Raw genomic sequence first — 27,090 nt, forward strand, 5'->3', positions numbered from 1 at the left:
CAAGTCTTGATCATAATTCAAGTCGGGGATATGATCATTGGCTGTACCCCCTGATGGGTTCGACCTGCCTTGCTCCCTTGTACCTGGACCAGCCTGTGGCAATGTTGTGGTGCTGGTTGACCCACAGTCTGCGCCAGCGCCAGCTTCAGAAATTGCACCAAAACCAGAGTCTACCGCTATTATTGGGGGTGTCTCATTGCCATACTTCTCGACAATGTTACTGTTAGTGCTAAGTATTGTTGAGGGGCTCACCTCGGTGATAGCCGGAGTCTGTGTTGAAGTCAGGCTGCCTGCAGCGTTATCCTCGCTCCTGGAGGCTCCTTCATCGACGTTGGCAGGTGTAGTCTCAATCAGCGCCGTTCGGGGGGCCGGGCTGTTAGGCAGACTCGGAGCCGGGCTGCTTGTGCTACCGGCTTGTGAAACCTGACGCTTCCCCCTTTGGCCCGGAAGCGTATTGCGTCCCCGCTGCATGAGCTCCACAACTGACGGCCCTCCGGCGTCCTTCCGCATATCCTTCTTCTTCCGGGTCACGGCCCCCGACTTGGCAGAGTCGAGCTTTGCTGTGGTCTCAATCTTGTAGAGCCGTGTGGATGCACCAGCCTTCTCCGCTTTCTCCTGAGCGGCCGTCAATCTTTCGGCCCCACGACTTTCGGCTGCCTCGCATTGCGTTTGTCTCGCGGCCCTTGCACGGGTGGCTGCCGACAGGACGGGCGTAGCGGCGATCCTGGGAACTAGATCTGAAGCTTGCATCCCGGCGCCCTGGGTCTCTGTGGACACTGCGGGGTGAGTACAGCTGACTTCCAGGTCAGATTTGTTTTGCGGTGTTGCCGATCTTTGAAGGATATGTTTGATGACAGCCCAGCCTATGTAGGAGTAGCAGACCCAAATCGTATAGTGAGTGGAGGAGTTGAGATCCATTCACTTGCGCTCAACTACATTTGATTGCCCTGTGTCAGCATAAGGGTCTCCGATCACTCCATGGACAGGAGTATTTCAAGTGGTGATTTTAGCGGGGTCGCTTACTCCATAACTGCTCATTGTGTTAGAGCTCCTTCGGCATAGCTGGTCAGGAACCTGGAGCGTGAGCACTGCGATCCTAGTCAGATCGCCATCTTGCCTCCCAAATGACACCCCCGAAATAATGGAGCATTTCAATGCAGAAATTAGTGTTTATTTGTACTTTAAGTACAACGCAAAAAAGAGAGGATCTCGTTTTCTTAACAAAAATGTATAATGTAATACAAGGCAAAGCCAGACATCAGAAGCCTAACCTAACTAAGCGAAAAATGGACGCCTTTATGTAAAATGAATACATCATTTAGTGGAGTTAGCGCGCAGAAATAAAAAAGGCTTAAATGAAAATGTTTTTTTCTCGGGAAATAAAGAACACATCGAGATTTGCGATTTAGTGGAAACTTTCAGATCATTTTGGAAAAGTAGAAATTTGCCCACAAATTTGAATGAACATCTGACTTCGGTCAGTAGTACATTTTCTGAGGGAGAGTTTGCACAGGTCAAGGAGCCTGCTATATTTTTAAGTGTTAATAGGGTGTCTACATGCATCTCTTCACAGGGAGGGATGTGTGTCCAGCTCTCTGAAGACGACTTACCATGCCTTGCTTCAGTTCCTTATGTGGGGGTCGGGTTGAAGAGAGGAACAAGTGGCTCATCCACTCCTTCCCATTCTCTCGCTTCAGCTATCTGAACATAAAGGAACTCAGACAGCAGTCAACACTCTTTAAGGAGCTTTTAAAATGTTTTAAACCTTAAGCAACCTCTATATTTGTAACAGGTGCAGTACTGAGGTTGGGACTTTACAGCATCTGCTGAGGACTCCATTCAAAACCTTTTAAAAAAAGTTTGCACCTGTGTTCCTGTCTGGAGCACAATTACTTAGGCTGAAGCTAGGCTCCTCCAAATACAGTGCTTGAGCCGGGGGTTTCCGGTGCTCAGCACGGGCACGTAATCATCAACACCAGTGCTTGGGCAAAAGTTAAGGACACATTCATTTTGGTAGGCACAGGGAGATTAAGTGAGTCACCCAGAATCACAGGCTGTTGAGCCAACGCCGAGACTCAAACCTGATTCCACAGCCCCGAAATCGGCAGCTCTTGCCATTACACCACATCCTCTTCCCACTTGTAGGGATTCATTGTTAGTAGTTGGTTCTGTTTTAGGCAGCGCCAACAGGAGAAACTGGCTGGTCGAAGCTGCCTCCTGATGAGAGCACTTACATTGTTACAAATTAACCATTGTCCAAATAGCAATGACCTACTAGGTAATGGCTGCTTATTGATGCGTGGAAAACCAAAGATTCAACAGAAGCAGCAGGTCTCTGAGTGACAACAGCACAGCTTTCGGGATTCTGATGTGGAATATCAGCTAAGTGAGAATGGTATCAGAACTCGCAGTTCACTGAATCCTCCAACTATACATTCTTCTCAGTGAGTTAAGGACCCACCCGAGATCTACCTGTAACCTACATGTCAACCTTGGCTTAAGTGTACATTTTCGGAGAGCGATGAAAGGTTGCATTGGTCTACCCAGCATATCTCTCCCTCAAGAAGTGGAAGATTGCACTTGCTGCTTTCTGTGAGAGAGGGAAGTAAGCTTTCCTACTGCCAGGCCGCCCCAATTCTGAGAGGAAGCAAAATTTGCAATGTTGGTGCCCAATCTGTCCGTGTCCTGCGATGGGAAAATATTTCATTGCTGCTGCACTACCTGTATCTGTCCTCTGAAGGAGAAAAGTAACGTTTCTGCCCAAGGTGCACCTGTTCTATGAAGACGGAATGATTCCATTGCCATTGGCCCATCTTACAGCCCTGACAAGTTTTCTGGAAACCTTAGAAATTGACTGAAAAACAACATAGGTTTCAGTCATGTTATAGCTAGAAATTAGCATTTAAAAAACCTTTGAAATTCACTTAAAAAACCATACGTTTCAGACATGTTATAGTTAGAAATTAGCATTTTAAAAACCTTTGAAATTCACTGAAAAAACCATAGGTTTCAGGCAGGTTATAGTTAGAAATTATCATTTAAAAAACCTTGGAAATTCACTGAAAAAACCATTGGTTTTAGGGAAAGTTATAGTTAGTTGGACATTTCACTTGTACAAAACCAGAGAAATTCCCCCGTTATAGTTAGTTCAGCTAACTATAACTCACACCCCCGCACTACACTGCTGATGACGTCACATATTACATCACTCATGACATGGTCAGTGACATCACTGATGACATCTCAATGACATCACTGATGACATCATTCATGTGATAATTTGATGCATCTTCTCACACCCTAATATAACCTTTGATACCCTCACTCTAAATTACAGACTGCCATTCTCAAAACCATAGACACTCCAAAATCAATAACTACATACCCACTCACTGATTCTTAGGTTTACACGCATATCCACTCACTCATCCGTGCAGTCACTCATACTTATGGTCACTCAGTACAGGACTATCATATGCATTCATACACCTATATAGACACTTACACACCGCCAGTCATCCATAGAGGTACTCACACACCTAGTCAGTCATGCAAATAATCAATCCCACTGCCATTTACTCACCTATACAGTTATACACACACCAGCTCACTTACTCATACAAATACTAGCACATTCTTACGCTGTTATACAATAATTGATACAAGCACACACTCATCCATACAGCCACTCTCACAATCACACACTCTCACTTATAACCATTTATAACCATAGAGCTATATGTAGGACCCGTGCAGCTTACTACTCTCAAGAGTGCAAGAGCAGCCCAAACCCCATGAAGTTGATCTTTAAGGTCCTTAAAGATCTGACTGCCAAAAGAGCTCCCGCAGCGGAAATCTGCTCGGTGTCTCACTGTGAAGACCTAGCGGCTTTCTTCCTAGAGAAGGTCCAGGCGATCTATCGCTCCTTTACCAATACTCCTTCTCCTTGTGAGACTCCGACGCTCAGTGTCAATTCTTCCGGGGCTCTTTCTCTTCCCTCCTTGCTATGTCAGCGGAAATGTTTGACAGGCTAGTCACTAAGGTAAAATCGGGATCTCCGGCTGACCCCCTCAGACCGGCACAATTTAGAGAATTATCGACTCTCTGTCTCCCTCTTATGCGGCATCTAATCAACCTGTCTTTGTCTTCAGGTTTAGTTCCGATTAAATGGAAGCAGGCGGTGGTCACCCCTATTCTCAAGAAGCCTACACTGGACCCCCTCAAGTTGGAAAACTATCGTCCGATTTCACTCTTTCCTTGGGCTGCGAAAGTAGCCGAGGCTCATGTTAATGTTCTCCTCTCTGAACACCTCCAAAGAGATAACATTCTAGACCCCTCACAGAATGGTTTTCGTGCCGGCCACAGCACTGAGACTGCCCTTTTCTCAATGACGGAACACCTGCGGGCCGTGCTCGATTCTGGTCATACAGCGGCACTGGTGTTACTTGACCTCAGTGCCGCGTTCGACACGGTCTCGCATTCGATATTGCTGCAACATCTTAGAGAAGCTGGTGTCTCTGGCCTGGCACTAAAATGGTTCCAGTCTTTCTTGATAGATCGTTCATTCCGGGTCGCCACTCCGCCTTTTGAGTCCAAATGCTATCTGTTAGAACTGGGTGTGCCTCAGAGGTCGGCATTAAGTCCCACACTATTCAATCTTTATGTCCACCCGTTGGCTGCGGTCGCCAAGCAGTGGGATATGACCATCGTCTCCTATGCTGACGATACGCAGCTGGCAGTTGTTCTGAGTGGGAAGTCCGTCCTTGAGGCCCCAAGGTTCAGAGCGGGTCTCCTGGCGGTGGCCGACTGGATGACAGCCAACTGTCTTCAGCTGAATGCTAAGAAGACTGAGATATTGGTTGTTGGTAAGCATAGTAATATGTGGAGTGATGAATGGTGGCCTCCAGAGTTAGGTGCTACGCCTATTCCGGTATCGGAAGTTAAAAACTTAGGGGTATGGTTAGACTCTGCCCTCAGTTTCTGTGCCCATACAAAAAAAGCTGCAGCTACCTGCTTCGGGATCCTTCGAGGACTGAGACCCATTTTGAAGTTTTTTGATGCCCCTACCAGGCAGCTGATCATCCAGGCCACTATTCTGTCTCAGCTTGATTACGCCAGTTCGCTCCTGCTAGGGGCGAACCAGGCGGAAATCGCCCGGATGCAGCGCGTTCAGAATGCTGCAGCTAGAGCCCTGGTGGGACTACCAAGGTTCTGCTCTGTGAGTGCAACTATCTGGTTTCTTCACTGGTTGCCTATGGCGCAGAGGATTGATTTTAAGGTTCTCTGTCTTTCCTTTAAGATCCTTAAGATGTCCTCTCCTCAGATTCTTGGGAATCTTCTTATTCCCTACGTTCCTTCTCGCTCCCTGAGATCTGCCTGTCAAAATCTAGTGGTAGTGCCTCGATTCAAGCTGTGTAGAGCTGGAGGTCGATCCTTCCGGGTTATGGCTGCCAAACTCTGGAACTCTCTTCCCTCCCACATCCGTGCACTTGACGACCTGCTTGCGTTTAGGAGGGCCATTAAAACGTATCTGTTCCCTAATGTTTTCTAGTCTCTCTCCCTTTCTTGCTTTGGTCCTGTAGTTTGTGTGGTGTTATGTGTCTATTTGTTTGTTCAAAAGCGCCGGGACGCCCCTTTGCTGGGGCAGCTGTGCGCTATAAAAATGTGTATAACATAACATAACATAACATAACATTTATATACTCTAACACACATATATACTGCCTTTCACATATGTAGTTACTCACACATGTACCACTAAGATATACATTCACTCACTAACACACCTATACACACCCCCACCCATACTGTCCATCACAGATGCACTCTTGAAACCATGCACCCAGTGAATCACCCACTCACACATCTATTCACAGAGTCACACACCTCCCACCCACACAAACACTCAGGCACCCATACAGATACTCAGACAACAATCAATAACCTATATAGACACTCATGTAGCTATTCAGAAACCCATGCAGCCGCTTACACACCAACAGACAGACGAATACAGACATTCACACAGTTTAGTTACTAACCAATGCATTCTGTAGGATACGTTTAATCACTCACTTATAGAGTCAGTCATGCACCTACTAAATCATCCATTCAGACACTTATACACCCACTCATTCTTCAATACGCCTTTCCCTATATATATTAAACATATTTAAACTTTACAAAAACACACATTCACTGGAAGATGTTATCAGTGATGTCATTTGAGATGGCATCAGTGATGTCATCAGTGATGTCACTGACCATGTCATGAGTGATGTAATATGTCACGTCATCAGCAGTGATTTGCCGGGGCGCGACTTATAGTTAGTTGAACTAACTATAACAGGGGAATTTCTCTGGTTTTGTACAAGTGAAATGTCCAACTAACTATAACTTTCCCTAAAACCTATGCTTTTTTCAGTGAATTTCTAAGGTTTTTTAAATTCTAATTTCCAACTATAACGTGCCTGAAACCTATGTTTTTTTCAGTGAATATATATATGTATATACATAGGTCACTACATAGTGTGCATATACGTTATTTGGTTAGGTGCTTATGTATATCTGTTTATTTATCTATCACAATATGTAAACATTGCTGTAACTATTTCCTCTACAAGTGCTTTACTATTGAAATATTGAGGAAAAAATTAAATATAAAAATAGGAATTGAGTTATAAATGCACAAATAAATTAGCTTCAAGTACAGCAACACATGAAAGTGTGTTTATACAATACAAACTTAAATCTCAATATATTATCTTCCTCAGATATATATACCCTTTCTATGTAGTTATGTATTTATATATGTATTGCTTTACTCCTGTAGAATATTAAAAAAAATACCCTTGACTCTCTCCAAGACTCTGTCACACCCTATACCTCTCTCAATATATCCTCTACCTCGCTGTCTGGATCATTCCCAAACTCTTTCTGCTATAACGATCTCAAAACAGCCATTTCTAGACTCTTGACCCTTCTATCCCTACTTTTACACATCCTAAACCTCATCTTACTATTATGATCTCCCAAATTTCATTTACTTTTCTTTTTTCTAGCCCTCCATTATCCAATTCAATCCAAGGAACAGACTCACAGTTCCAGTATTCAAATGAACTCATATTTCCCTATACTAATCCCCCACTAATCATTTTGGGTTCTGGAGTAGAGTGCTACTTGCTGAAAACGCTTTGACGCCTGATATAGGGTAGTAAGTGCTATATAAAACAATTACAGTACAATACAATACAATGCAATGATTGTAGTCATACTCCAAGCTAAATATTAATGAAAATAAATCTTGACATGGAAGACAACTATGGCTTCATAAGACGCCACAAACTCTATAATTTAGAATTACCTTTCACTTTCAGTTATTTCCCTACTCTTATAGTTCCATGGCTCTTCAACCTTCCTCCTTTTTAATTTTAAAATTCTCTGTACTCAAGAACATCGGGTACTTTGAAAAGTCACTAGTCATGGCCTATTGAGGTCATTCTGCTATAATAAAAAAAAAACATTATTGTCTACTACATATGTGATCAATCCTTAAACAGAGCATTAATTAACATATTGATTTTTTAGATTAATAATACGCAGGTCCATATACATTTGTGATATAAATAAAATCTACAGACATATTTTCCGAAAAGTACCTTCGCTCGACTCTAAACCTTCTTATATGTATGACTTGCATTGATTAAAAAATATTAGGTGAATAATAATAAAAAAGCGGTACGTTACTTTTAGCATCACATTTGTAATAGTCTGAGAAAACTAAAGTAAAAAGAATTTCCGACACATCTAAAAAAACGAAACCTCAATAAAACAGTGAGGCTTGATATTAAAGATTTCTTTCTTTGCCCACCAGATGTCCCCACAAGCCTTAAAATATGCTTGAAATGGTGTAACATTCGTATTTTCTTCACATGTGAGCAGCAGTAAAAAATATAAGTAAATAAACAGAAGAATTGAAAAATCAGTCCCATATTTATTCAACAGATCCTGCGATTTTCAAATGAAGACACACTAGTTTGAAACCTTTCATACAATTATACACTTTGGTCTAGGTTCCTAAAATTAAATATATGAGTGATATATTTGAATAGGCATTCTAATGTTCGACTAACTCAATAGCAGCGGCAGCACTCAGCGATTCACACACCAATGTAATCATGACATGATGATATTTGAACACATTCCTTTGTTGCTTTCCATCGGCTTTCGTGCAGTGACGGGCCAGACAGGGACATATATTTCCGAACCCTTTGTGACGCTCTGGTGGCCAAATTACAAAATCATGGAGCATATTTACAAGCCGTGTGCGACGACAGAACGTCACATTTTGTGACATTCCGGTGGCGCACGGGGGGTAGCCATATCTACAGGGCCACGTGAAGCCAACCTACGTGGCTTTTCATGGCCTTGTGGGTATATGGAGTGAAGCAATGCAGCACAAGTCTCTGCCTTGCCTTACTCTGCGGCAGAGGCATTCCATGGGTGTTGCTGTGGGTGTTCGCATGCAACACATATAGACTTTGATGCTTCCCCAAATTTACAATACCTTGTAAACCTGGGGCAGCTCCAAAACCTTGCGCCTCCCTAGACCGGGGTAACGAGAAGAAGGAATGTTCACATTCTCCCTCGTTTTTTCCTCTTTCCACGTGTGCTGCATTCTGCAGCAGACATGAAATGGGAGAAATTCTGCAATTATTGTTTTTGTGCAGGAAGTGTCCCTTTCGGCACAAAAACAATCTTGTAAATAGGGTGCGTGCCTGCCCTTTCGAATTGGCCAAGGGCAGTGCGGCAAAATGACTTTCAGCACAGCCCAACGCCAATTCCTTGTAAATATGCCCCCATATCTATGAGGCCAAGTAAAGCCACTATGCATGCCTTTGATTGGCCTCATAGATATGGAGTAAGGGAAGGCCTCTCAAATCTCTGCGTTGCCTCACTCTGTGCTCGAGTGGCAATCCTTGGACGTTGAGGTCGGTTTTCCCACACAACACCCATGGATTTTGACACTTCCCTAGATTTTCAAGAGCATGTAAGCCTGGGGAAGTGGCAAAACCTTACGCCTCCCAAGGTGAGGCATAACAAGAAGAATTATTTATCCTTTGTTTTTACACTTTCTATGTGTGCTACATTCACACATAGAAGGAGGGAAACGCCTCTTAGGATGTTTCTGTGCATGAAGGTGCATCTTCTTCCTGCACAATTCCCCATACAACACAGGCACCCTTGCACCATGGTGCAAGGGTGCCTGCATTGGTGCTAGACTGATGAAATGGTGCCAGCGTGGGGGGAAAGTACAGGAATACACCATAGTACATAAATATGGCACTCTTGCTGTGCTGCCCTATACCAAATCCCTATCAATAAAGGCCAGAATTTCAGATTATTTACATTTTAAATGTGGCTTGAAATTAACAATAGCATAGCCATTGTGTCAGGGGCTCTAGTACAAGAAAGGAAATGGGCCCTTGGCTGCTATTTGAACTGTGAAATGCAGCAAGTTTGATGGTCACTAGTGGAAGCTACGCTTTGGTCATTATTAAATCAGAATGGCAAAAGAAATAGCACTGCATATTGCCTCTGCTCCATTTGTGCTTTTTCAGCCCAGCCCAATCTTTCTTCTCCCAACTATAACTAGAAATGCATCACTGCACTGGAAGAGACCTGCCTGGAAGTCAGGCAGGCAGGGGCGTAGCTTCATCAATAATGTTAGGTGGTGTGAGCTCTAGATTTCCCAACACGCAGCCTAGTGTACCCTACTAAAAAGGACAGAGGCTGGGCTGGGGTAACAGAGGGTGAGCAGAGATAGGGGCAGGTGTAATGCTCAGTGTAGAGGCCTTCATTTATAGTTGATTGGTAGCAGTACTATATACTCATGGAGTATAATTACTAAGATTTACAGCCTGATTCATGAAAGGGCCGTTTTCCGAGTCTTTAATAGCGATTCATAAGGAATCGCTATTAAGGACTTGCAAAACGGGATTCATGTAGGAATTGCTAAATAAATTGCGATTCCTACACATTCCTTATTTGCGATTAGCAAATTGCTAATCGCAAATAAGGAATAACTCCCCATTCATTCCTATGGGCCTAAATGCCCATAGGAATGAATGGGGAGTTATTCCTTATTTGCGATTAGCAATTTGCTAATCGCAAATAAGGATGCGATTTCAAGGGTGCCAGGGGTGTCCAAAGGACACCCTGTAGCACCCCTGAAATGCAACATTACACAGGTGTTGCGCACACACATGTCCAAAGGACATGTGTGTGTGTAACATGCAAAAGAAAAAAATGCACTAAAGTGCTTTAATCTATTTTTTCGCTATTTACCACGAAGTCAGACTTCGTGGTAAATAGCGGCCAAATATTGCGAATTCGCAATTTAAAATTGGTTGATGAATTGCATTTAAGGAATCTCAATTAGAGATTCCTTAAATGCAATTCCTCGCACAATAGCGAATTCTATAATAGCGATTATTGCATTTGGGATGATGAATCCCAAATGCAATAATTGCGCTCGCAAAGGGCCAGATTCTCAGAATCTGGCCCTTTGCGAGCCGATTTTTATTTCATGAATCTGGCCGTAAGCTCCTTGTTTGCATCACAAAAGTGACGCATATTGATGCAAAATCTTTTTTCTTACTAATTTACTTTCCAACGCAAAACTTGTTGTGTGCTGGAAAATCACTTGAAAGTAGCGCAAAGTAGCGCGTAATGCTGTTTTGCATTACTTAGCTCCAAGGGAGCGTTTCATGGGTGGTGTATGGGTGTTCCCATGCACCCACCCACAGTTTCTGATGCAAACCCCAGTGTACTAAAAAAAGGTAAGCAGGGTTTTGCGTAAAAAAAATAGTGCCCACTTCAATCAGGCACTATAATGAAGAAATGCCTTTAATTCTCCTTTCTTTTCAGCATTTGTTTATGTGCTGCACTTCACAGCACACATACAAGGTGGGAATCGTGCTAATGTTTGTCTAAGCATAGTATTTTGTACTGAAAGGATACCCTATGCTAGGCTCATGCAGACACTCTTGCACTTTGGTGCAAAGGTGTGTGCGTGGCAGCACATTTCTGTGCCGGTGCTATTGGAAGGGGAGGAGAGTGCCATATTTCTGAAAAATATAACGCTCTTCTGCTCTCTCCTTCTCATGCAGCGTAGCATTGCGGTTGCTACACTGCCCTGCATGATAATTTAGTAAATCTGGGCCTTGGTGACATAAGCCAAGACACAAGATGATACAAGACTCAGATAATTTCTTTGGAGAGTGCAGTATACTCTTACTAAAAAAGGTTAATCTCTACTTAAGGACGTTTCTGCATACTTCTAAACAGATACCAACAGTTTTGACTTGACAACTTAAATGCACTAAATTGATTATTTTCTACTGATCTAGTGCCATCCTATTTTTGGTACACTGGGAGTCCACATTTTGCATTCAACCAGCCTGTTGTCATTCTGCACTCATTTATGTATGAATTGATAGGATTTTGTGGTTTTCACACAAGAGAAGGAGTCTCCTTTTGCACTGTTACATTTTTGCTAAACTTGAATACATTTCTTAGATATATGAGTCAGAATTGCTAATGGTCTGAGAGCTGATTGTGGCAGAACTCATCCAAAGCAGCATAAAACCGTGACATTGTTTAGTAAGAATACTTTGGCTATGGCATCATGGCCTTCTGGTAGATGCAGTCTGTGCAGCTTCCATTATTTTCAGTATTTTCAATTACAAATGAAATCCTGATTAATTTATTTCCATTGTATTGAAAAAGTTAGAACAGAACAGTTTTAACAGGGTTAATCCCTTCAAATGTTGATACTTCAATTTTATGAAAGTGCTTCAGATGTACTTAAACGTGATAGGTGGTGCAGTACAACTTAAAAAGAATAATACCTAACTACCTGATTGAGTGAGCAAGTAACCCTGTGATGCAGACCACTGCCCATGGGTGCTGCACATATGATGGCAAGAAATTACTGAGGTGAAGATTGAACTGTGCTGGTTGAACGTGAACTTCTGATCATGGATGTACATACAGCCACAGTTCAAATAATTGAAAGATGCCTACAGTGCATATGAGGAGGGCTACAACTGGGCTTCATGCCTGAGCATGAGTTTAAGCCACCAGCACTTTGCATTCTGGGATTTGAAATTCCAGATGTCCCACAATATATAGAGACTTTAGTTTAAGTTAACTTCTTTTTGATGGTGTGTACTTAGATGTTTTAGACAAGAATTGTGTGAGTATAACTTGACTGTATGGACCGTTGAAGTGGAAAATGCTTAGCCAGCCATATGGCTCGTAACGTGTTATGCACGGGATGGTGCCAGGAGTAGTGTTTATTGTATGTTGGTGTATGCAGTGTTCAAGTATCACTCGATCTGGGCGTGCTTTTGAGTTGGCAAATGCTTAGCTTTCCATATGCCTGGTGCCATATTGCATGCAAATCCGTGCTGGTAGAAGTGTCTGATATGTACCTTGTTTGTAGGGTAATATGTGAGAGTGGCTTGATCTGGATGATCTGTTGAGGTATCAAACCCTTAGCAAGGAGTGGTTTAGAGATATTTTTGTGCAGGATGATGCCAGGAGTTGTGTCTGCAGGGCACTGCTAGTGTGGTGCAGGGGTTCTTAACACTAAGATCTGCTAGATGTGTGGTTGATCTATGGGAGAGAAGTATAAGGCGAGGAAATGTAAACTCTGGGGGCCTCATTTATGAGAAGTGACGCATCGCTGTGTGAAAGCAGCGATGCGTGACTTCTTAGTGCAACCTTCTTGCGACATGATTGATGCGTCATATTTAATGTATGACGCATCATGTCGCAAGGAGTTACAGATACGTCAGTATTTCTGACGTATCTCTAGGCGCAAAAGTCACGCATTGCTGGAATGTGTCACAAAAGTGACGCAACTCCAACAATGCGTCCATTCACATGGGGAAAGCCCCATGTGAAAGGGCTTGCTTCAGTCTTACGCCTGCTGTGAGGCAGGCGCAAGATTCTGATGCAACAGCGTCCTAAAAGTGACGCAGTGAAATCTCATAGATTTCACTGCGTCACTATTACGAGGCTTTTTGCGGGGGAACGCCCCCTCTGCATACATTATACCTGACGCAGGTATAATGTAGCGCAGGGGTTTAAAAAGTGACGCATCTGCTTAGATGCATCACTTTGTAAATAGTGCGCAACAGGAGGCATGTTTTACGCCGCCGATGCGTCACAAAAAGTGACGCATCGGAAGCGCAAAACTGACGCAAGGCCTCATAAATGAGGCCCATAGTGGTCACAACATAGTTACAACACCAGTTTTGGTTAGGCTCAAGACATCAGCAAGCATTCCTTAAATTAACAACATGTCACTGCTTGGGATGCGGCATCAACCAACTGGACAGGCATACCCAGGAGCTCTGCGCTCCAGAAGTGCAAAAGCTCCATAACTCCAAATCCATCTCATATGACGAGTGGTGCTAGCAAGCTTCCAGGAAAATTGTGAGGTATAAAAATGTACATGTACAGAGTCAAGTGATTTGGGTAACCAGGTCTCAGTAGGAGCTGAAAGAGGTCACCCTGCTAGGAGAACTGATTGGAAACTCCCTTCGTTGATGATAGCCCTCAATATTATGATATCAGAAGCCACTCATCTAAAGAGTGTCATCAGCATCTTGCTAAATAATAGCATGCCTCAGGAGACCACCAACTCCCACTGTCAATCACCATCAATACCAAGTCCATCAGGAGAGGCAGCTATGAAATGGCCATCAAGCAATACAGCCAGGGTCTCTCAAAAGACTATCAGTCAATCTCTGTGTACCTGCTCATACAGCTCTTATCCTCTTTGTCTTTGGAGATTGTTACTTTTGTCATACATATTTGCCAAGCTTACTGATATAGGAATTTACCTACAAATGCTTTTCCAGAAGATTGATTTTCTGGAGGCACTTCAATGTCTTTAGAAAGCTGTGAATGAAAGTGCTAAGAAGATATAGCTTGCTACTAGATCAGGCAGAGAAGTTTCAAACAACCTTCCGAAGAGTGTCCGATACCTTTAAATGCATGCCTCACTTGTAGCTACTGGGCTTCTTACATCACTGAATAGATAAGTTTAGTGGTGAACATAGTTGTAAGTGGGGTAAAGGCCAGATATGGTGTTCTGAATCAATCATTTATGTCATATTGTTTGTTGGAAGGTGGTTTATTAGTAGTTGCAGGTAGGTACCGTCACTTAGCTATACCACCACAATCACAAATAGGTTGTATGACAGAGGCACGCAGAGCTAAACCACGTGTGCCTCTGCTACACGGCCCCAACAATTAATGCGTCTTTACAATGCATTTGTAAATGCATACCACATATGCCTTTACCACACATGCCTTTACCACACAATTTCATGGTAAAGGCATTACTGGTGAAGGGAGGTGTTGTAAAGATCATATCCAAATGCTCTGAGCCCTAAACACTACCCTGACTCACCCGAACTCTAAGCACTACCCGACCCCCCTAAGCCCTAAACACAACCCGACTACCCTGGAGCCCTAAAAACTACCCGACCCCTTTGAGTCCTAAAAACTACCCCAACTCTTAAAAACTACCCCCACAACCCAGCCCCAGCCCCACTTACCTCACTGTGTCCTCTCCTGATCCTTCCTCGGCCCATCAAGCCAGTCATCTAGACCACGCACTGCCTTAACCACCATATGCATGTTTAAGGCTTATGAATGGTTAAGCTTGCCGGGTAAACTACACAAATGCCACTGCCCACATTGTAAAGGCCATTTCCCTCACAAATAAGGCCCAGTCAAGGTCTCAATAAATTAACCCTTGCTCAACCCTTGGTACTTTGGCTGCAAGCAGATGGGCTTAATTTAGGAGACAGGTGTGTAAAGCATTTTAATCACCAATACATTAAATAAGTAAGACACAATACACAATAAAAATCCAACACTAATTGATAAAAAATAGGTAATATTTTTATGATTACATTTACACCAAAATGACAAAAATCCAATGTAAGAAACTGGAGATATGAATTTTAAACAAATAAATACTTTCTAGTGCCTCAAAGGCAAAAGCCCCAACAAAGTTTTAGGCTGATCGCGATGGAGCATGGGTCGGATACAGTGAGCGGGAAGGCCCGGTCAAGTTTTTACCTTCTGACTTAATCACCTTTTTGGAGCTTTTTCTCTCGATGTGTAGCGAGGCTCCTCATCAGGCCAGCTTGTAACTCGACGACGGCTGCTAGCTTCAGCGTGAGGCCTTGGTGAAATCCTGGAGGTCTTGGAGCTCCGGAGCTTTCAGCGGTATGAATTTGAATTTCAGGCCCTGTCGCAGTTCAAAGTTGGTGGCTTGCCTCTCGACATTAGGTCAGTCAAATCATGGAAATATTTAACAAAAATTCTCAAAAAGGTCTCAAACTTCTGATTCTTGTTCCAGAAAGTTATTTTGGGGTCTTGAAGTATCCACAACACCAATCCAATGTTCTAAAAGCTCTGAGTTAATCCTTGGGAAGTTGGTACTACAAGACCCACAGGAGTGGCTAACCCAACCTTCAGGTGTTGCTAACTTTCCATAACGCTCCCATTCCAACCCCTCTGCTAAGTCAATTACAGGGGCTCTTATCTGCCTGGGTGTGCAGGAGGTGGGTGTGGGCCTAGGTCCTGTCCTAAATGCCTTACCCTCTTTGAAGACCAGTTTGGATACCCAGGCCCCCTCCTGACTTTTGCTCCGCCACTGCAGATCTCTTCCTTCTAGATGTCTCTTTGTTTCATTTCAGGCCACTTCACACCTCATCAGAGCAGTTTGGCTCTGCCTGTCGAAGGCTGGCCATTCAGAAGAGGCTGCTACAGGGCTGAATTCAGGCACATCAAAAAAATTAGTACTCAGTCAGAAGTTCTTTATTTCGGCCCTTACGGCCATAAAATCACATATTAAAAATACAGTACAATTCATTCTTTCAAATATCCCAATATGACTTTCATTATTCGAGATACAAATAGCTTAATAAAATTCATGTGCATTACAATATTATTTATAAAAGTCCTTTAAAAATAAAGGTTACAAATAGAATAAATAAAATCAAAATGCACAAATACACCATAAAAAAATATTACTTGATAGAATTAAAAGAGACCAATCACAGTAATGGAATAAATTAATCAGATCAGGCAGACCCTAGCTTTAAACTAGCTCGACGTGCACACCACATGGAAAATAAGTATTGAGAAACTGAAAACGCAATAGGCATAGTAGTATCATATTTTAGTATCCTGAAAGCCTGAGCGCAACGGTTCGTTCCGAGTTTTCTGCATAACTCCAGTAACCATCGGTGTCTCGCCTTCTTATATGCAGAACAGAAAATTAGTACATGCTGACTCGTCTCCGGTTTATTATTGCATGCTGGGCATCCCTGTGTTGGTGTACCCCTCAGTTGTTTGTAAAAGCACGTAGTGGAAGTACCCCATATCTAAACTGTAAATAGAGCTTTTTGACAAGAGCTGACTGAATATCATCGAGTAAGGGTTCAATCTTGTATTGATGTTTTATCTCTAAGAATGCTGCGGTCAGTGCACCTGTCGCAGAGTTCCTTTGTAATTGGGTGAGTTTCTACTCTCTGAAGCTCTTTGTCAAGGCCTTCCTAGATATTGTCCGACAGCTTTCTTCAGCACTAACCCACAGGACACCCAATTCCCATTGCAGCTAAAGAGTTTTTTAATGTAAGACAGCCATGGGATTTTGCTCACTCCCTGTAAGCTTAGCACTTCCTTCAGCTCTTCCCTGTATGCAGCTAATTCTGGAGTGCTCCATAAGCATCGCCAGAATAGAAGGGGCCTAAGGGCAACGTCCTCTGCAATTGGTCCAATCCCAAGATGCATTTGAAGCGGCATAAGTGGTGTGCTCATTGGAAGACCCAGGAGCTGCCTGGCAAAGGAATTCTCAATTTTAGATAAGGAGTCAGGTGGCCCCAGATTTCTGCCTCATATAGGGCCGTGCTCCTGGCTTGTGTTTTATAAATTTCCATCACTGGTCCAGCTTTATTATGGGTGCATTTCCTGTGCATCTTAGCTTACCCCCCAGTTGTCTGTGCCAGCTTTAGACATGCTTTCTTCATTTGAACAGCTGAGTCCATTTTTTCATTGAGTGTGGTGCCCAGGTATTCAAAGACAGTCACTCTCTCTAATGGTTTTCCATCTAACTGTGGATTTGGTTATGCGCTATTACCTTCATTAAATACCATATATTTGGTTTTCTGCAGATTGATCTATAGCCCTCTGAAGTACCGAAAAAATAATTACAACCCAATAGAGCTATACTTACAAATAGCCCTAACACCAATTACTAATAACCAGTCTGTTGGCAGTGTAGAAGGTTCAATCATTTATTCAACAAACAAACTCTGCCAGAGGAGCCTCTCGCGACCTAACCCTTCGAGGTCCGCCGAGAAGACTGCTGGCACATTATCAACAGATCACATATATACTGTTACATTTCGAAACCGTTACCTAAGAAGGAAAAATACAAGTTGGTACAGGTTGGTGCAAAGGAAAGACCAGATATGGAACACAAAGCGTCCTTAGTTTAGTTCAGCTCGTTATAGCAAGGTCGAGGAGGGTGACTCCCTTCTGCCAGCGCTAGGAGAGTCTGCACAGCACCTCCTGGAATGTGCTTATCCATTCAACCCCCACCTACAACCTTGACGGGCCTAACGGGCAGAAGCAGCAGTTGGCTACATTTGTCAGCCTATTTCTTGAGAGAACGATTCTTATTAAATGCAATGGTAGGTTTCCACTACTGATGCAAGCAGACTAGGCCACAAAATGGCGCTGGTCGAGTTAATCTATATTGCTCGCAATAAGGCAAATAACTAAAATAAGGCATACATTGATCCCTCAACTATTACATGTGTGAGGTTACTAACACTCGAACACCTTCAGTAGGCTAATAGATGCATCACGCTAATTTCTTGCTGAATCACTACGTTTTACTAGGCCTAATTCAGATTTCAGTTCCTCAAACCCTCCTTTTAGCATGATGTAGCTAACTAAAAGAAGTACTAATCCTGAAAGACGTCATCATCAATGGCCCTCAACTCACGGATCTCCTGCTGGAGCAACTAAGATTTAGAAGGGCCGGGAGAAGGGACGATCATAGCTGTCAATTTGGTAGCACAATAAGAGCAACAGGCCGGACCGTATTGCATGCAAAGGCAGCAAGTAAAGACAATACCGGCAGCTCCAGCAACTATCATCAATAACTTCCAACCCCAGGTAGACAGAAGCCCCCAAAATCAGCTAGACAGTGACCAGGACCCATTTTCAGTGTGCTTTTCGGCAGCAATACGGTGCAACTTCTGGATAGCTAAATGGACCGTGGGGGCGGAGTCTGGAATGTAAACACAACAGGAGCTGCCGATCACCCGGCATGCTCCTCCTCGATCGGCCAAGATGACGTCAAGAACCATCCAGTTCTGAAGAGAAACGAGCCTCGTCGCCTGAAGCTCCTCAGTTATATTGGTCATAATTTCAGTAGTGATATTTATGACATTCTCCACTATTCTGGACAATCGCCTTATCTCCCTACTATTGAATATCGGTCCCCAGAATGGGACCAAACCCTTAGTAAAATCCGTAAATTGTTGCAAAGAAGTATCAGTTTGGTCGACTTCAATCATCCCGAGCTGTCTGCGCTGCCTATTGGAAAACACCTTCGTGTTATGGAGTTGATGTGTTTTATGGTAATCTGACGGTGCTATATATACAGGAGGGTATAGAAAGGACAGATAACATTGGCCTGCCCACCCTCGCGGCAACCAGGTATAGGCATTTTCCACACATACAAAATACACATTCGTAGGCGTTAATAATGGAGGGCTACTAAAAATCTTCATTCTATATGTATAATTGCAGATGCTATTCCCAACCTGTACACGCCCAATCCCCTGCACGCAAAAGATTGAGGAAGTATTCAAGATAGGGATGGGCAAGACACGTTCACTAGTGACATATCTGGTAATGAACTGCTGAAAATACTGAGAATGGTTAAAACTACAAAAATCATAAAGTTCATCCTTCAACCAAGTACTGTTTTCATTTTCCGTATATAAGTTCATACAAGCTTCTGGGTCCAATGATCCCTCCCCCCCATTTCCTGCCAGATCAAAACCTTGGTGCATTTCAATATAAGCTAAGATCATATTATAATCTTTTTCTGAGTATTGCTTGGGGTTTTCCACATAATGGTTATACATGGCTGAGAACAGTTGGAACCATGCCTCACAACTACCTAAATATGATAATGGCAGAGAGAGAAACAAATCATGTTTATGCATAACTGATGGCAGAAGTCCACAAACCCAACAATCGGTCATATTGGTGGCGCTATGGGTTTGGTGGAGCATTTCTACGAATACATTTTTAGCGTAAGTCTGATGATGTCTCTCCTTATGTGGGGCTAAGGTAAACATCAAATGCTCAGGTGGGGCAACGGTAGTGGGCATCATCGCCTGCATCGGGTGCTTGTACTCTAAAAATACGAATATACTCATAAAAATGGCCAATATAATGGCTAATACTAACACAAATGCTATTTTCACACGCTTGGTCCAAGTAGAAAACATTGGCTCATAAAATGGCAAATATCGTGGTGCAAAAGGGCGTTCTTCTTCAGGTACAATACGACCAAAAGGGTACATTCCTAACTAAAAGTCCAAAGCTAAACTCGGGTAAAGCAGTCGTCCTGCCAGAGGGTTCTTCTCCCTGTGTCCGTCTAGAGTCTCACAGGCAGACTCTTATTGTGCATCTCAAGAAAATGAAACACCGTCGTCTTAGAAATCCGATGTACAACCTGGCCTTTACATGTGACAGTTTTTCTTTCTGAACAGAGCACAATACCAAAGTTCCAGCTCTCAACGAGTTCAGTCCAGTGTCTCGCTCAGTACCTCAGACACAAATCTAGCAAACTCTGTTTATTCAAGTCTTTCCTTATCTCCTAGCCGTGGTGTCTGAGGTACCGTGATGTTTTCTTGGCCGCAGGTTGTATCGCACATGACCCGGAGTTTCCTGATCACAAAACAACACAGGGGAAAGCATGTTTCCTTCATCAAGGCCCCCGTTTACTGGAGTACTGGTAACAGGGTTAAGGGCAATTACGGGTTCAACTGAGGCCGTTTCGCCCGTTCCTGTTACTCCTTCTTCTTGCCTTGGCTCTGTTTCGCGGGCGTCAGAAAAAGGAACAAATGTAATGGCTCTCTCACTTTCCTGGGTCAAAATTCCATCAGGGTGTTGCTGATCATAAGGAAGCGGGAGTGGTAGCCGTTTGAGGTGGGAAACATGAATCCAGTGCTTTTTCCCATCCACCTTTACGGCCGTCCGCGTGGCGAGAAGGATTTGATATGGCTTAGATCATCTCGGAGCCAGGCTGGTGTTGAGGTTCCGTAAGAAATATTACGATATTCTGGGCATTGCCGAATATGGACGAGTTTGGTATCTACGAACCGCAAATGACGAGTTCGGCAAGTGTGCGAAATTTCGCTACACTACCTGCCAGGGTTCGTCTAATATTACGTGTTCTTCATCTGAACCCTCGGGTTCCATTTTAGATACGGCATCCATTTTGTTTCTTGCCCTCACGTAGTCAGCAAGCAGGTAACTGTTCGCCCCTTGACCCTCTAGTTCCCAAGCCTTGCGGAAGACGCATATTCCTTTCATGCGTCTTTATGGCCGGAGGAATGACACAGCAAAGGCAGATGGCACAGCTTGAGGGTAATCTGGTTGTACCGGTCTATTGTGACAGCCTTGCAGGCGATGGATACAACTCTTTTTGATCCCACGATCATGCTTCCGATATTACCCCCACACTCTTTTCCCTACACGTGTCTGACTTCCTTGCAGCTGCTCTTGTCTCTTCTTCTTTGTCATTTACAACTTTAATGGGTGCGCCTAATGGTGGGAAGATGTATTTTTACAGTTGAGAACCGGCATGGCTATTGTAATGATGTTCCGGGATTCTGAACACATGAAAGCGACCCTTTTGAAACCTACTGTGGGAACCGGATTGTAATCTTTTGTCCACATGTTATGCAATGGTAACACTTTGTATAAAAGAGAGCGACGTACAAACTCAATTTGAAACAGACTCGCAGAACCTACATGTCGTGTACTTCTTATGACTCTTGTTTCCCTGCAGTAATAAATGCTGATCTTTGACGCCGAAGGAAGTGTCCCGTGTCTCTGTAGTTTGTGCGCCGAAACAGGTATCCCATGAAGGTTATAGGTGTTGTTCCCTGGCACCGCTGGTACTGTTAAAAAGTCCAGTCCTTCAGTTGGCGCCCAACGTGGGGCGACTTCAGCGGTACCGGTCCAAAGCCTGATGATAGTGAGGAACTTCGTGTGAAATCTCCGAGGGAAGGTGCACCCCGCTTCATCGATCCTGTTGTCGAAATAAGTGGCCCGAAGTTTTTCCCTGCGAAGATTCCCGCCTCCTGACGGCTGCGACGGACCGATGCCCTGACTGTCGACCTGTCTTCGACGCCCGGTGCAGACCTTACGTACAAGCGAGACGACAGACGGGCCTTCCTGGTGACGCCATTGAAGTTCTGAGTTAAGTATTTGTGGGTCGCTCCCAGTCCTTAGTGGTTGTTCTAGCTTTTTGAAAGCTTTGTTGTTAGCCTTTAAGGTTTTGTTGTAATAGCTCACTGAGCTTTGTAATAGCCTCCTCAGGCTTTTGTGGTTAGCTCTCCGAGCTTTGTAATAGCCTTAAGGCTTTGTTGTATTGCATGGTTCCATTGCATTTGTGGTTCTTAGTATTGGTCCTTAGTATTATTTGACAGTTGCAATTGCCAAAAACCGAGGGTTTTGACTTACACGAGGTTCTATTGCTTCGGTAATCCTTGAAGTTTGATACTAGGTTAGTGTGCATGATGCCTAGCCATAGTGGTTTGTTTCGTATTTTCCAATGTTGCGCAATGGATTCCCGGTTGGAGGACTCGTGTCCGATACCTCCAGTTGGAACTCCGATACATGATCTTTATAGTCGACATGGGGTGGGTCCTATAATATATAATGATTACTGGGTTCGTTATACAAAGAAAGACGGTGACCTTAGATGGCCACCACATGGAACTTTTGAACTTTCGATTTTAGATAATCTTGAGGCTAAATTATTTTTGAAGAAAGCTAGGCCAGCTATGTTTGATTCCTTTCGGATATGGCGTAAAGAGGCCAAGCAGAAAGAAATCAAACAACTTAAAAAGGATCAAAAGCAAGGGTTTGTTCCGATAATGCAAGCTATACGAGAATGTAAACAGGACAAAGAAGAAAAGGAAATGGAAATTTCTACTAGATTGCATCATATGAAAATAGATAAATGTTACCCGGTTTTACCGAATAATCTAGAAAAGAAAGAAGAAGATTTAAAGGAGGATTCCTTGTTATCATATTTGATGAAATCACCACCTCCTTATGTACAGGGTACTACTGCTCCTGTAGCTGCTCCTGTTATTCCTCCTGTAGTTCCCCTTGTTGCTCCAGTGGCTGCGGGCCAGCCCGTTGTTAACCCTACGTTTGTTCCACCACCTGTCCTTGTTCCTACTGCTCCTGTACTTGTACCTTCGCAGACTGTTGTTTCTGCTACTCCAACTATCTTGTCAGTTCCTACTATGCCTTCCTTCACCTCCAGTGTTGTTGCCCCTGTTTTTCTTTCCCCTTCTGTTCGTAAGCGTGTTCCTAACTCTGTTGCTACCCTTTATTCACCTCTTTCTGGTCCGTTATTTTCGTCTGATTCATCTGAAACTCCTCAAAGACGGAGTCAGATCCCTAGTGGTAGGGAGAAAGAGACGTTAATAACCATGGCACATAGGTGGATAAGACATCCTGCCAACTACACTCCACGTGTAGTCTTCGATACGTTTTCTCAGTTTAACGAGCCTACGCAGAGATTCGTATTTGAGGAGATGTGTAACTTTTTGAGGGAAGAATGGTATAATGATGATGTAGATAATATACCGTCCGACATAATTGAACTTCAGAGTCACTTTTCGAACGGTATGATCATAGGTGAAGATGTACGACGTGCCGTGGAACGCTTATTAGCGTTCAGATCCACAGCACATTCTCGGGCGTCAGCAGATGATACCACCGAGAATTGGAAAGCGGTTCCTGGTCAGTATCCTATGAGAGAGGTTCCTCCACTGTGGGTGCCTGGTGATCCTAATGCAAACCCTGTGGTTCTACCGCATTTTCGAAGGGTATGGATACATCTTCCATGGAAACGATCGGAAGTTTTGCAAGTGAAGCAATCCTTACCCGATCCGCGTAAAAATCCGGCTGGTTATTATAAGGAGTTATCACAACTGGTGGAAGCTTCTATTATGAACCTTGCCGACATCGACATGTTGTTTGGCAATGTTGTACCGCAACCAGTTTGGGCCAAAATTCGTCAAGCCAACCACGCAGTTGAATTAGGGGGTGATTGGGCTGCACTGCTAGCGGCTGATGCATTACAAGTTGGTGGGGCTAAGCCCGACCAGCTAATCTTAGACTTGCCGCAGAAAATCATTACGCTCATGAAAACTATCATGCCAGCGATGAAGGTGAACTGGGATAAGTTATCAGCTTGTAAGCAAAAGAAAGACGAGAGTGTCTCGGATTTCTTTACAAGGTTTGAGGAAGCGTTTGTCGACCACAGCGGTCAGGACATGGGAGCTGAGGGAGGCCAGCGGTTATTTGTTGACAAATTTGTGTCGAATTTGTTGCCTGAATTAAGCAAAAAATTGAAGAATTCAGAGAGTGCGTGGGCAGTTTCAACCCCTGCGCAAATACTAGCAACGGCTCAGTATTATGAGAATAGGGAAAAGGAAGAAAGTGATCGTGTAGAGAAGAAAACAAAGGAGCTCAAAACGAAGGTTTTGTTGCAGCAAGCATACCCTCCACGATCAAACCAAAATGATTCACAACAGCAGTATCGACCACGAGCACAGCCTGATAGGATGCAGCCGCGCTCTGACAACTTTGATTATAGATCTTCACTTGGGTATAATCAGTGCGCATATTGTAGAAAAGAGGGACACCTAAAATATGATTGTCTTGCCTTACGGGACCGTCTGAATGGTGTGTCAACACGTGGAAACCGTGGTGGTGGTCCTCAACAGGCATCACGAGGTAGAGGTCGTGGTTCATTCCACAATCAGATTGATCGTCATCAAAATCAATCAGATGCGAATAATTGTTTTGACCAGCGAAATACAGGGTCAGTCCGATCTGCACAGTATAATGTGGATGATTATTACGCAGAGCATGAGACTGTTGTAAATGACCATTACTAGGACAGCCAACGACAAAGAGAGGGAGTAGTGTCAGTTCCGGTCGATCAGAGTGGGCCTTACGTTGCAGTGACTACATCGGGTGTAGTTGAGCCTTTTCTGTTAGACACTGGTGCGACGAAAAGCTCCATCATGCATTCGAAACTCCCTGGCGCACCTTTGTCTGGCTTAACGAACGTTTCCGTTGGATTCTCCGGCGCCCCTGTTAGCAACCCAGTTTCTAGTCCTTTGCCCCTTATGATTGGACCTCGTGAGCTAACGGCTCCACTGATTCTATCTACAGGTTGTGGTGAAAATCTTTTGGGCCTGGATTTGTTGAAACGATTATATGCAACATTGTATTGTTCCCCCGAAGGAGTGGAGCTTACATTGGGACGGAGAGTGATCTCTCCTATGTACTTATCAGTCGATAAATTCCCACCGGAATTGAGTTCCCTCCCTGCGTCCTTATGGGCCACAGGTCCCAATGATGTGGGCCTGTTAGACATTCCACCCTATGTAATTCAATTGAAACCAAATGCGCGGTTACCGCGTTTACCTCAATATCGTATTTCTCTTGAGGGCGAACGAGCACTGTTGGCAATCGTTCATGATCTCATTGGAAAAGGTGTTGTTGAAGAAACTCGTGGAAACATGTGTAATAGCCCTGTATTACCAATTCTGAAACGAACTGACCCAACTAAACCTCCTGTGTATCGTTTTGTAATAGACTTAAGGGAAGTAAACAAAATAGTGGTTCCACAATTTCCTGTGGTTCCTGACATTACGGCTTTACTAACAATGATTCCGGCATCTGCCTCCTGGTTCACAGTGATCGATCTAAAGAATGCTTTCTTTAGCATCCCGATTGCAGAGGAAAGCAGAGACCTATTCGGATTCTCATTAGGTGGTCGCAGTTTTAGGCTAAAACGCGCTCCACAGGGATACTGTGAGAGTCCGTCAATCTACAGCCAAGCACTTAAAGGTCAACTTGATGCCTTTATTTTACCTAAAGGTGCAGCTTTGATTCAATACGTTGACGATCTATTAGTGGCAGCTGATACAGAAGCTATTTGCAAAACGGCTACAGTATCATTATTGCATTATCTACATGACTTACATCACAAGGTATCGCCTTCAAAGCTACAGTATTGTTGTCAAGAAGTTACCTATCTAGGTCACTTATTGTCAAGAGAAGGGAGAAGGTTGACCCCAGAGAGAATTGCAGCGATTTCCCGAATGACTGTGCCAAAAACCCAGAGAGAAGTTCGTGCCTTTTTAGGTATTACGTCCTACTGCAGACAATGGATTCCAAATTTTTCATTGTTGGCGAAACCATTGATAGCCCTTACGTGCAAGGATGTCCCATCCCCAGTACCTTGGTCTGAAGAATGTCAGAAAAGTTTTTCGGAATTACGTGATGCGTTGTGTTCGGCTCCTGTGTTGGGCACTCCTGACTACAGTAAGCCGTTTACACTATACGTTCACGAGAGGAATGGTTGTGCGTTGAGTGTTCTGACACAACCTTTTGGTGGTAAGCAACGCCCATGTGCCTATTTTTCTTCGACTTTAGACCCAGTAGCAAGAGCTTTGCCAAGTTGTTTAAGGGCAACAGCGGCAGCTGCGGCGTCCATTCGACAGTCCGCAGGTTTAGTTATGGATAATATGCTCACGGTAATGGTTCCGCATGCAGTTGACACTCTATTGAATCAAACGAAAACTCAACATCTGACGAGCGCAAGATTGTCTGGATATGAGTTGACGTCGCTGGCCAGTCACATACGGATAAAACGATGTAATGTGTTGAATCCAGCAACATTGCTGCCGATCGACACAGAATCAAGTGGTGAAGCAGTACATGACTGCTATCTCAGAACTGAGGAGGAAACTAAGGGTCGTATTGACCTAAAAGATACTCCATTGACAGATCCCGATGGTACTTTGTATGTGGATGGTTCTTGTTTTAAGTTGCCGAACGGTGATGTGACGACTGCGTATGCTGTAGTTACATTGAGAACGATTGTGGAAAGCGAAAGACTAAGTCAGAATTCGGCTCAGGCTGCCGAGTTAATCGCTTTGACGAGAGCGTGTGTGTTGTCTAAAGATAAACGGGTGAATGTGTTTACAGATAGTCAGTATGCGTTTGGTGTGGCACATAGTTTTGGACGACTGTGGAGAGAGAGAGGATTCCTTACGTCGCATGGCACGAAGATTCAACATGGTCAGCTTGTAAATGATCTTTTAGATGCACTCACATTGCCCAAACATGTGGCCATAGTCAAATGTAGCGCACATCAGAAAGTAACGGACGATGTGGGTCGTGGTAATGCGTTTGCGGATGAAACGGCTAAAGAGACGGCTAAAGATTTGATGAACAGAATGTATGTTACGAGCTCAGTGAGATGGCCAACAGAGACTGGTATGTGTGAAGACACATTTGACAGTGTGAAAGGAATACAGAATGAAGCCACTGAGACGGAAAGGACAAAATGGAGAGAGAGCACGGGAAGATTGGATGAGAATGGATGTTGGGTTGATCTATCAGAGAAGCAGAGATGGATGTTACCGGATGCGTATGTGCTCGCTGTTGTTACAATGGCTCATGGTATGGCGCACATCAACACGAAAGGTATATGCAAGTTGTTGTCTCATGTATGGAAGAATGATGGGATTACTAAGTGCGCCGAGAGAGTGGTTAAGAATTGTATGGTGTGTTTGATGCACAATCCCGGTAAGGGCACCCCCACTCCACCTGGCCATTTTGCCCCTCCTACGTACCCTT

General features: G+C 43.8%; 1 protein-coding gene across 1 annotated transcript in view; it reads right to left on the reverse strand.

The window, feature by feature from the left end:
- Nucleotides 1–1,629: 1,629 nt before the first annotated feature.
- LOC144762665 (uncharacterized) overlaps nt 1,630–27,090 on the reverse strand; it is a 30,920-nt gene continuing 5,459 nt past the window's right edge. The window contains exon 3 of the mRNA XM_078647903.1: nt 1,630–1,701. Coding sequence (XP_078504029.1) covers nt 1,630–1,701 — 72 coding nt within the window. The remainder of the gene's footprint in view (nt 1,702–27,090) is intronic.

This window comes from Lissotriton helveticus, chromosome 6, assembly GCF_964261635.1.
Source record: "Lissotriton helveticus chromosome 6, aLisHel1.1, whole genome shotgun sequence".
Taxonomy (NCBI): domain Eukaryota; kingdom Metazoa; phylum Chordata; class Amphibia; order Caudata; family Salamandridae; genus Lissotriton; species Lissotriton helveticus.